The sequence below is a fragment of the Streptopelia decaocto genome, assembly GCF_964273445.1.
Source record: "Streptopelia decaocto genome assembly, chromosome: Z".
NCBI lineage: Eukaryota > Metazoa > Chordata > Aves > Columbiformes > Columbidae > Streptopelia > Streptopelia decaocto.
In genome coordinates, this window is record NC_138657.1 from 11,290,826 (window position 1) to 11,301,531 (window position 10,706).

Sequence of the window (10,706 nt, forward strand, 5' to 3'; positions counted from 1 at the left end):
GGAGACTATGACTTAGATTAAATCTAGCATGCCTTCAAAGTTTGTCCTTCAGTTGGCTAAAACCGCAAGCATCTTTGAATACCACTGATCAAACTCAAAGTATCGCAACAAAGCAAGACACAATATGCCATAATGAGCATCTCAAAAATTAAAGAATAAAAAGAGAACTGTAACTTCAAGTTCTTTTGTAGGCTCATTTTCCATTCTCAAAGCCAACAAGTTGCATGAGCAAACTACTTGGCCAGGAGTTGTGCAAAAGTGTAAGTATAGACAGTAACTTGAATGCCAAGCCAGGTTTTAGTAAGCCACAATCTTTGCACGAAAATACTGTAAATCACTGCATCCAATAACAGTTCTTTTTATACAACATACTGCACTGCTTCTACTTATCCCTAGTACTAGAATGAACATATTGTTGGAGTACATTCAGAGGTATAAAAACCATGGATTGGGAGGGCACGCAGTCCAAAGTGTTAAAGAGAACTGACAAGTGATTTTTCCAAGCAACGAAAATCAATTCTTTAAAAAGCAATGAAGAACAGAACACTTACTAGTATTTTTTGCCCTCTTCTGATCAGAACTACCAAGTGTATTGCTTCTAGGGATATGGGAGAAGGAAGAACAGAGAATAAAGGAGAGGAAGCCAGTGTCTAAATCAGAGTCTAGATTCAGGCAGTGTATCTATGCTGCTGCAGCTTCCTGCCTGCTCAGTGGAGGGGAAGACACTGGAATAAAGGGTCTCAGCACATCCAACACAGAACCACTATATAAGAGGCCTTGCACACAGGTACGAACCTACCAGTGGTCTCTACTGGGATACAGACTCCCAGGATGATGCATTTCAGTTTCTGCCTGAAGCCAGGCTGTCTCTCTTCTGTACCTCACACTGATGAAGTCAGTTTGTCTTGTTGAACTGATGAGGCGAAAGGGTACATAGCAGTGTCCTTGAGTGCTTCTTGTAAGACACATATTTTAGCATTTTAAAAACAAATTGCACTTAAGTTAAATGGAAGATAATAAATGGCTAATAAGCTAAATACCAGACTTCCACACCACCCACTTCTGCTTAGACCAAAATGCAGGACACAATCCTGGGAGCACAAACAGACCAATTTCTGAAGAGTAGGTTTTCAGCCGAAGAAAATCTTAACCCTGCTTAGCCCCATACATGATGCTAAACAGATCACTTCTTGCCTGTCCCAGCCAAAAAGCCAGAGAAAAAAAAAAATTAACTACTTAATAACTTCTTAAGGTAGCTCCATTTCAGGGTAGGTCTAAAGACAATGAACAATGTGCAGATGTGTACCTTGCATCTGACCCTGTTGTATTAATCTTGTGAGCAAATCCTAGGCAAGATTACAGTATGCAGGATAAGTACTTTTCACAAATGCTACACTGATTAAAAGTGGTGATTTAGAAATGACACTAATAATGGTTGACAGAAACTCCACTCTCAATTTGCTCTGTAATTGCTAACTATCAGCTCTGCAATTTCAAAGGTGACCACAGTGGTAAATCAGGCTGACTTCAGTTTTTAACACCATAATCTTTAATACAGACTTCAAGGCCATATTGGAACTTACAAATGCCCACTGCTGTCAGCTAGCTCTAACTGACCTAAGCCATCATCAGATATTCACAGCACAATGGCAGAAATAGGCTAGAATCTGATGCTCTCTCATTTTAAGTTGCTGATTCTGCAGGTCATAGGAATAAAAATCCATAAACACATTCTTGATAAACAGACAACATACATCACTCTAAATGCTTATCTTCTCAGTGAGAGGGTACTACTTTTTTTTCAAATAAAAAAAATAAATTATTTACATGGAAAGTAACGATTTTTAATTTCCTTTGCTTCAACTATTTTTTATTTTTATTTCAGAACGAGATTCTGAATCAGAAAATGCATTGAAATTGAAAGCAAATTATCCTATTGGGTAAAAATGCTGCATCTGTACTTCCGTGCTTTTGACATACAAAAGAAACAAAGTCACCATTACTTATTTAAACAAGCATTAAATAAGCATTAGAACTGTTTATCCCAAATTGATATGTGCTTACATTCTTTTGAGGGCCAGTTTTTCATGTTTGTTAATTGGATGACAACAGAACACTGAATCTGACATGCTGGTTGGTCATTCCTCATGCTCCCTCAAGATCAGGTTAGATACAAAAGCCAGATTTTAAAGATCAGATAGTCAGAAAATGTGTCACTTCACTCTGTAGGTGCTGTGACAGACCTTTCACTTACATACAGCGCTGACTTCAGTAGAGTAAAGATGAACTACAGAAGCAAAAAGCCCATCTTTTAAATGTAAGAATTATTACAATAACACAGAGCAACTACCAAAGCCTCCCTCAGCTACTGCTTTGCCAAGTTGTTAGGACAATTGACTTGCCTGTTTAAGGCTGCCAGTGCGCTACCTCTGACTTCAACTCAACAGCAGTGCACATCTATAGTACAACTTCCAAGTTCAGTTTTGAAGATAAATACTTCCCATTCTACTTCAATTGAAAAACAGAAACAAGCCAGTCTTCTTAGAAGCAGCTATTATTATTTTGTCAAGAGGCTGCCACATGGAGTAGTTTAAATCACTTGTATTTTCATCTTTTTTAGCCCACAGCAATCAATGCAGCTTCAGGATGTTTAAACTGTCCATCAATAAAGATGGCACATCAGTGCTGGTACATATGTAACTGTGAATCTTAGGTGCTAAGACAAGAACATACCACTAAACTTCCACCCTTGTTTCTGTTTCATGACGGATCTGGCAACAGACGCACATTTCTCCCATGAAATGCAATGGGTGCTGTTAGCAGTGCTGATCTCTCAAAATTAGAAGCTCCAATCCAGGTGCCTATGCTGGGGAATTCGGCACTTCACACTACTGAGCTATTTGGGTTTTAAATACATTCCTCAACTAGCCGCAGCAACACTTGCTCAAACCTGCTCGTACTTCAGTTCTGCTTCAGTTCTTCCTCGCTGTCACAACAGCTCTGCAACTTTCCGTAATGGAATAAGCAATCTGCTTATCACAAACTGCATGCAGTTTGTGCTGTCCCACCAACTTGTGATGTGCAAAACTGAAGCCAAAGTTATCTGAATGAATGAGCTTAGTTTTTTCCCCTTTCTCAAACTTCATATGTGCCTTAAAAGGACTGCTGAACAAGAACAGAAGTTAATACCTCTAAATAACTGCTATTACAGATATTTTGTTATGTTAAATATGTTTCATAAAACTCAACATCTGCTCTTCCTAAGAGACATGAACTAAACACAAAGCAAGAAACTCACACCACCTCTATTAATGTCGTTTGAGGGATGTTTTGGGATCTTAAACTGAATTCTGAACAACTTCATACCTTAACTCTTTCCCTATTTTAAAATTTACTACTGTAGATACCATAAAATGCAAATTCATACTTTTTTTTTGAGAAAGTAAACTTATATTTGAGAACATTTTAGTATGTTTGTAGATGAGCTAAACAGTGATAATGTCTAAATAAAAATTACCTTGAAATATTACTAAATCTGACTGTCAGGATGCAAGTTTGAAAAATCTTCACTATGGATTTTTATCAAGCAAGCATGACAAACTCACCATCAAATTCCTGCAATCTGAAGGTAGCCTAAGAGGCCTCTGCTACATGTAGTTGCAATAAATTTCCCTCCTGTCATGTAGGGCAAAATGTTTCTTCGGTCTTCTTTTTTTTTCCCCAAACCTGTGATTAGCTCCTGACTCTGGAACTCTGGAAAAAAGCCTGTGACAGCAGAAACTCTCTCTGTGATACCTCCATCACTGAGAAAAGTAACAAAAACACTAGGCCTTTTTACAGCAGCACATGAAGCCAGCACTTGCTAGCTCAAGTGTGGCATGAAATCCCAAATAAGGTGGCAAAACTGAACACTGATAGCAGTTCAGCCTTCTTCATCAGGGTGCTGTCTCTTGCCAACATCTCTTGTGGTACATCCTTCATGTGTCTGCATACCTGATATCATCTATCTCTAATCTACAAGGCAGGAATGTCAAAGTGTGCTCCATGTGGCAAAAGTAAGTGTGGACAGCTCTGACAGTACAGAAGCTCCGCAGTAAACCTCTCTGCAAAGCACCTTTGAAGAGGATGCAAAAGTGCAGTGCCAAGGCAAACTCCGTTTTTTTTTTGAAAGAAGATGGACATTACATGGATGTGCAACAGCTAGTCAAACTGAGTAGGTCTACTTTTAGGATCACATTAAACAAATGGTTTTGCTGCCACAGGTTCTGAGATAGTAACTCCTAAGTAAATCCTGCTTCTGTTCGCTGGTGTTCCCAGGTCAGCCACTGACTAGCCTGACAATCTTGCAGAATTCACTTATCTGCCTCCTTAGTTCCCACAGAACTGTCACAGACTTGAATTAGTCACTTTGAGAGCTACCAAGTGTTGCATGGTGACTTAAGTGCTGGGATTATTCTAACACTGCACTTTCCTTCATTTTCTGTTACTATGACACATAATCGATACTCTTTTGCAGTATTTGTCATGTTTGCAGATACCTTTGGTTTTGGAAACGAAGCAGAGAATTCTGTTTAGAAGCAGAAGAAACCCCACATTAAAGTGTAAGAAGAAAACAGAGATTTAGGGAAGTGAAAGAAGAAATGGTGATTGTACCAAGAGAGAGTTAAAAACAAAGGACAGCAGTGTAAGAGCCCATAGGGAACAACAATTTTGTTATACTTAAAATACTTCTTGAGATTTATTCCAATAGAAGTATTTTAAACTTAGAACAGTTGTTTTCTGAAGAGTCCCTAGAAAGGAGAGTATTCCCTGCAGCTGTAATTTGTCTCAAATGAAGAAGACATACTGAACAAAACCACAGTACAGGACCTTTAACCAAGAGCCAGCAAGCAGCCCAAAAATTAACTTTGTCTTTCTATTGCATTTCTCTCTGCCACTATGTGAATATTTTTCTTCCCACATTCTTATGAGACCGCAGTGCAAAATGACAGACAGTGATGATCTTGTAACCACAAGGTTTAGCTGGGCTCATAAAACTAAATTGTAGGTTTCTGAAGGGAACTTTTGTTTATTCCATTTCAAAGGTATGATTAGGCAACACACTGTATCAAGAAAACAGATGGTATTTCTTAAGCTTATGTTTTGTTTGTAACAGTTATTTTTAACTTGTATCATTAACTTTTTCAAACAGCACCCTGGGATGGATCTATATTGAAACCTGACTTTACAAAGGAAGATCTCACATAGGGATGTGTTCTTCTAAAGCAGGTTTTCCATGTGAAACTCTGAGCACATTAGAAAATGGTCTTCCTTTGTCCTACCACATGTGAAGAAGAGAATAGTCTTTGCCAATTTCACATGCCCAGCACTGATGAACATCTTGCAGTCTCACTCATCAACTCCAAATGAGAGCATGTAAGATGTTTCAAGAAAAGTACACCCAATGCTCCTGCATTGGACACCACTAGAAATTAGATATAAAAATAACAGAAAACTAGACTTGATTTGGGAATGCTCCTGTGCACAGAGGCCAAAGGTTAAGGAGCAGCCCAGACTAGCCTTGTAAAAAAGCTTCCAGAGTAGACTGGCTGTCCACGAGCCATCTACTGGGAAACCTCCCCAGCGTGCTCAAATGCCAACACATGCCCAGGAGCTGCCTAAACAAAATTTATGCCATCGGACTGTATAACAACTTAACACCACAGATTATCAATTTCCAGTGTCTGGAAATGTTCCTGGACTTGCTTCTATTTATTGGTATACTACACACAGCTTAAGGGCACCTTTGTCAGTCATCAGCAATTAAAACAGTCACCTGACGACAGCATGAAGATATCTCTGACTGCTGACAGCTATCAGGCACCCAAGTCCCCCTGACAAGAAACAAAGCAGACATTTCAGATGCCAGACTTATATATATTATCACTTCTGAAATAGAGACATTGGCTCCATGCTTCTTCATAGTGAATTTCACACATTTGTTTGCAAGGGCAGCAGAAAACATGGGAGCTGCAGGTGCAGGCAGCATGAGACAATGGTAACTAGTTGCCCTGACCAGACTATACCACATTTCACATCCCACCATACAGCCCCACACCCCTTGACACTGAACACCCTCGCAAGGCATGCAGAACCACACTCCCACACCACACACCAAGCCACCACACCTCACCACCCTGAGCAGCACCGCACCACATGCCTCGCATTGCTTTCCCTCACAGCTGACAGCTTGCCACACCGCATCCCGCACCTCACTGCCACATGCACCTCACGGCATCACCACGCCTCTCACCACACAGCCCATGGAACCACCGCATCCCTCGCCGCACAACTCACAGCACCACCGTGTCCCTCACCACGCACCCCTCGGCATCACCACACCTCTCACCATACATCCCACAGAACCACTGCATCCCTCACCACACAACCCATGTGGAACCACTGCTTCCCTCACCACACACCTCACAGCACCACCACGTCTTTCACCACACAGCCAGCGGAACCACTACATCCCTCACCACACACCTCACGGAACCACCGTGCCCCTCACACCCCACCACACACCTCATGGCATCACCACACCCCTCACGGAACCACCACAGCCCTCACTGTGCCCCTCACCACACAACTCACCACACACTTCGTGGCACCACCGTGCCCCTCACCACACACCTCACGGCCACAGGCACACGGCGGCCCGCAACGCACACCCACCACACCCCTCCCGGCACCACCACGCCCCCACCGCACCCCGCCGCCCCCCACCCCGCGCCGCGCTCACCGCCGCCTGCTGGAAGGCGCCCTTGGTGTAGGTGCCGCCGCCGCGGTAGGAGATGGCGGGGATCTCGCGCCCCAGCAGCGCGCACTTGTGCTGCTGCGGCCGCCGCCGCGAGATGTAGTCCACGCGCGGCACCACGTTGCTGCGCGAGGAGAAGGTGACGATGGCCACGCGCGTGGCCGCGGGCACCACGGGGAAGTCGGAGAGCAGCTTCTTGACGAAGCGCAGCTCGCTGAGGAAGTTGGCCGGACCCACGCTCGACGACTCGTCCACCAGGAAGACCAGCTCCAGCCGCCCGCTGCGCGCCCGCAGCCGCCGCACCTGGCGCTTGAAGGCGCGGCCCAGCTTCTCCACTTTGCTCTCCGTCGTGTCGGGCAGCGGCGGCGCCGCCAGGGCGGGCGAAGGGAAGGTGGGGGCGCGGGAGAGGGCGCCCGGCGGGCCGCCCGTCCGGCCCTGCGGCGCCGACGGCGACAACGACAGCGACAGCCCCCCCCAGCAGCAGAGAGCCACCAGGGGCCACATCGCGGGGCGGCGGGCGCGGGGAGACGCCGGCAGCCGCGGGAGGAGAGCGCCTGGTCGCCCCATGACGCCCCACCTCCTGTCTGCTCCGAGGGGCAGCCTGCCCGCCTCCCCGCCGGCCCCCGAAGGTACCCGCGCCCTTTAATCCCCCCGCGGGCCTCCCCCGCGGCTCAGGCGCTGCCCCTCACACGCCCCCCCCCCCGTCCCGGCCCCTCGCCTTTCGGTAACGAGCCCACCCGCCGCTCCCTCCCCGCCTCCCTGTCCCGCCCCTAAGGGTCCCCCCCCGGCTGGCGAGGGCGATCCCGGTCACTAGGAACGCTCCGAGCCGAAGCGGCGTGGTACTGGGCTCCGGGGGTGGCGGGGCGAAAGCGGGGGTGAGAAAGGCGGAAAAATCCCCAAAATCGAAAAGCGGCTTTTCCGCTCCCCCGCCGCGGAGCTGGAGCTGCTACTCGCGGGGACCGAGCCAAGGCTTGCACTGACACGTGCTGAATTAATCGTGGTTAATTTAGCCCTTTGTTTTGCGGGGAGGATGCGCTCGCGGCTGGGAGGTCTGACGGGGCCACGCTCGGGTCCCGCGCCCGGCTCTGTCACCGTCTCCCTGTCTCGTTCAAGGGGACATTTCATCCGCCTGTGGACCCAGTTTTCCAACTTCGAAGTTGTAGCAATACCTTACTGATGAGCGTCTCACCGAAGTGCTGGTGAGGTGTCTGAATGTACAGGGTGAGTGTGCACAAAGGCTATGTGCATGAAAGGTAGTGACAGCATCTGCATATCTACGTGTGTATGTAAATGTATATATGCCTGGATGTACTGACAGTGACAATATCTTCTGTGCTTGTTACGAAAAATTCCCAGTAGCCAAGTTCGAGATTACAAGCCATTTCTTGGAAGGGTTCCCATGCTATCTTGCTGTTTGTGAATCACTTTGGGAGAGAGAAACACTCCCCAAAAGACCTGCCAGAATTCAGAGCCCACTCCCCGTTCAAGCAACCTCTGTACAGATTTAATTTGCTAGACTGTTATGAGGCAATAACTTGGGTTCATTTCAGCTACTGGTTCAGTATTAAACAGTTCTCCAGCTAATCAACTCCATTTCCAGGAGTAACTCAGACTCAAAAAAATTCCCTTGGGATAGATTAGCCATGTAAACCTGTTGATGCCCCTCTTTGCCTTTCACTGGTCTTTTTTCTTTATTAATTTTCTAGTTTTTCTCTCTGCTTTAGTTTACTTCTGTTGACATTTGACAGTGCCATGGAATACAAAGGTACATTGCTGCATTTGCAAGTCAAAACTCACATTTAAATTTAAATTTAATTGAATTATTTACTCTTTCTTCACTGTGGTGTCAGGTGGTGGAAAATTGATCCAATGCTGTGCCTTTGATTTCCCAGCAACACTCAAATTCCACTGCAAATGACAAGAGACTAAGTGACAGAAGATATTATTTAATTAGGGACACGATGCATTTGATATACCGTTCCAATGTGGTTTTAGATTCATGTAGTAGTCCAAGTGCTTTACAAAAATATATTTCTTAGGTATATGTTTGCCACTTAGTGCTTGAAGAGACAATAGCGATCAAACACTTACTGAGGCATATGTGAAGAGTAGTTTTGGTACTGGAGGTTGTGTAACTGATGGGCCAGATCACTTAAACTGTTTTTCCTCATGTGACAGCGACATAAAGCTGCAACTACTCTGCAGCCTTTTTGTCTTGAAAGGGGAAGCTGAAAGTTGCTACAACTACCGAAGTCCTCAGCAAATTGATTTGCACCATTGGTCTTTGGAGGATTAAAGAAACAGTGCTGCAATTGCATTCACTGTGGTCTGGGTCACAGCACTAGTATACGTCTCAGTGCTCTTCACTTACATTGTACTGGAGTAGAGATCATGTCAGTCCTCGCACAGACCAGAATGAAAGACTGCAAAAGTATAGCCAAGAAGAGGAGGTGGAAATGGAGGAAGTGCCTGGTTTCTGCAAGGTGCTCCTAACTGAAGTGCATCATTGCAGTTATGATGTGCTACTGTTACTTTTCAGTCTTTAGGTCACAAAAGGTTATTTTCTCTAGGCTGGTTCAGTTTGTTGGAAAGCTAACTGTCAGTTCTCTTGTTCTCCCCATGTTTTCATAACACTAGATTTAGGTTATAAATGGTACACATTTTAGGACTCAGAAGCAAAGGAAAGGAGGATGAATTGAAAACATTTTTCGCAAAGGAAGAACAATTAATGTCAAAGGCCAGTTTTCATACGCACCTCCTGTACTTGCCAGCATGGGACACCACAATCAGGTATGACTAACTGTGAGAACACAGCAGTTAATTTCAATCTTAGTAATCTCATCAGGACTGCAAATGCAAAAAGTAGCAGGGCAGTTATAAATTAGTCCTTGAAATTTGTGAAAATGCATATTCTCTTTGGTCATGCAGGCCCTGCACAGAAGCTCCTGCTGGTTCAACGGAAAGCTGTGTTTGGATGTGTAGGGGCAGCAGAGTGAAGTAATCAGTTCAAGATCTGAATGTATTCGTCACACAGGGAGTTCACAATAGATAAGGAGTAAATAGGTGAACAGCTAAACTCTGACTCTGGATGCAAGACTGAGACTCTAGCGTGGTACTGATGTGGAGAAAAATCCAGGAAAATTGAAGTGGTGAGGGGAAATTTCCTTTCAATCCGTGGATAATTAGTGTGAAAAAGATTTCAAAAAAAGTCAGTGACCTGTAAATAAATAACTCTCCTCATTCTTTCTTGTCACAGGTAACTCTCTTTAAAATCATTGGCATTCAACCTAGTTGTGCAGAGAGGAGACACTAAATGAAGCATTACATGGGACTACGAGAAGTTAGTATCAGCATGTTTAATAAACGTGATCTAATGGTATGAGGGAGACATCCAAAGTCTTCCGCTGTGTTCCCAACATGATTTGAAAAAACTAGAGAATAATTTCTGGAATAAACTGAAACTTAAAATCTTGGAGTCAGCCTGTGAAAACCTCAGGAAGGTTTTTTTATCCATGGGTTTGTGCCGACAAGAGAAAAAGTCATCTTGCAGATGGTGGAGGAGGTCGTGTGTCTGTGTAAGCAGCAAACATTCTGTTCACTATATGTTCACTGAGCTTTTCTGAGAGCACCATTTCCAGGGGAAATCTCTGTTGTAATGAAATTGCCTTCTCCAAGTCTGCCTGCCAGCTCTTTACAAATCCTTTCCATGTTGATGCGCTTAAGCCCTCTGCTTTTGATGGTTTTTTCCCTGTTGTATTCATGCATATTATTTGTGCTTTGGTTCATACTGATCTGTAGCAGATGGGGAAGTGGAGAGGAGAAGGAGTTTTTCCCACTTTAATTGTCCTTAAGGTCAAAATATCTGCCCTGGGCTTCACTACTTTAGCAGAAAATACAGGTTTTGTGTGGC

General features: G+C 44.6%; 1 protein-coding gene and 1 long non-coding RNA gene across 3 annotated transcripts in view; one reads left to right on the forward strand and one right to left on the reverse strand.

Moving 5' to 3' along the window:
* The window catches only part of SVEP1 (sushi, von Willebrand factor type A, EGF and pentraxin domain containing 1), a gene marked incomplete at its 5' end in the record, with an annotated part of 136,995 nt that extends 129,632 nt beyond the window's left edge, over window positions 1–7,363 (reverse strand). The window contains one exon of the mRNA XM_082075065.1: window positions 6,782–7,363. Within this exon, the coding sequence (XP_081931191.1) occupies window positions 6,782–7,363 (582 nt within the window). The remainder of the gene's footprint in view (window positions 1–6,781) is intronic.
* Window positions 7,287–10,251, forward strand: LOC309451421. 2 transcript variants are annotated; one of them, XR_014186251.1, is made up of 4 exons: window positions 7,287–7,425; window positions 9,463–9,586; window positions 9,725–9,815; window positions 10,053–10,251. It is a non-coding gene; the product is annotated as an uncharacterized lncRNA (long non-coding RNA). The 2 variants fall into 2 exon arrangements; XR_014186252.1 differs by having other exon boundaries at window positions 7,316–7,425; window positions 9,434–9,586.
* Window positions 10,252–10,706: the final 455 nt, after the last annotated feature.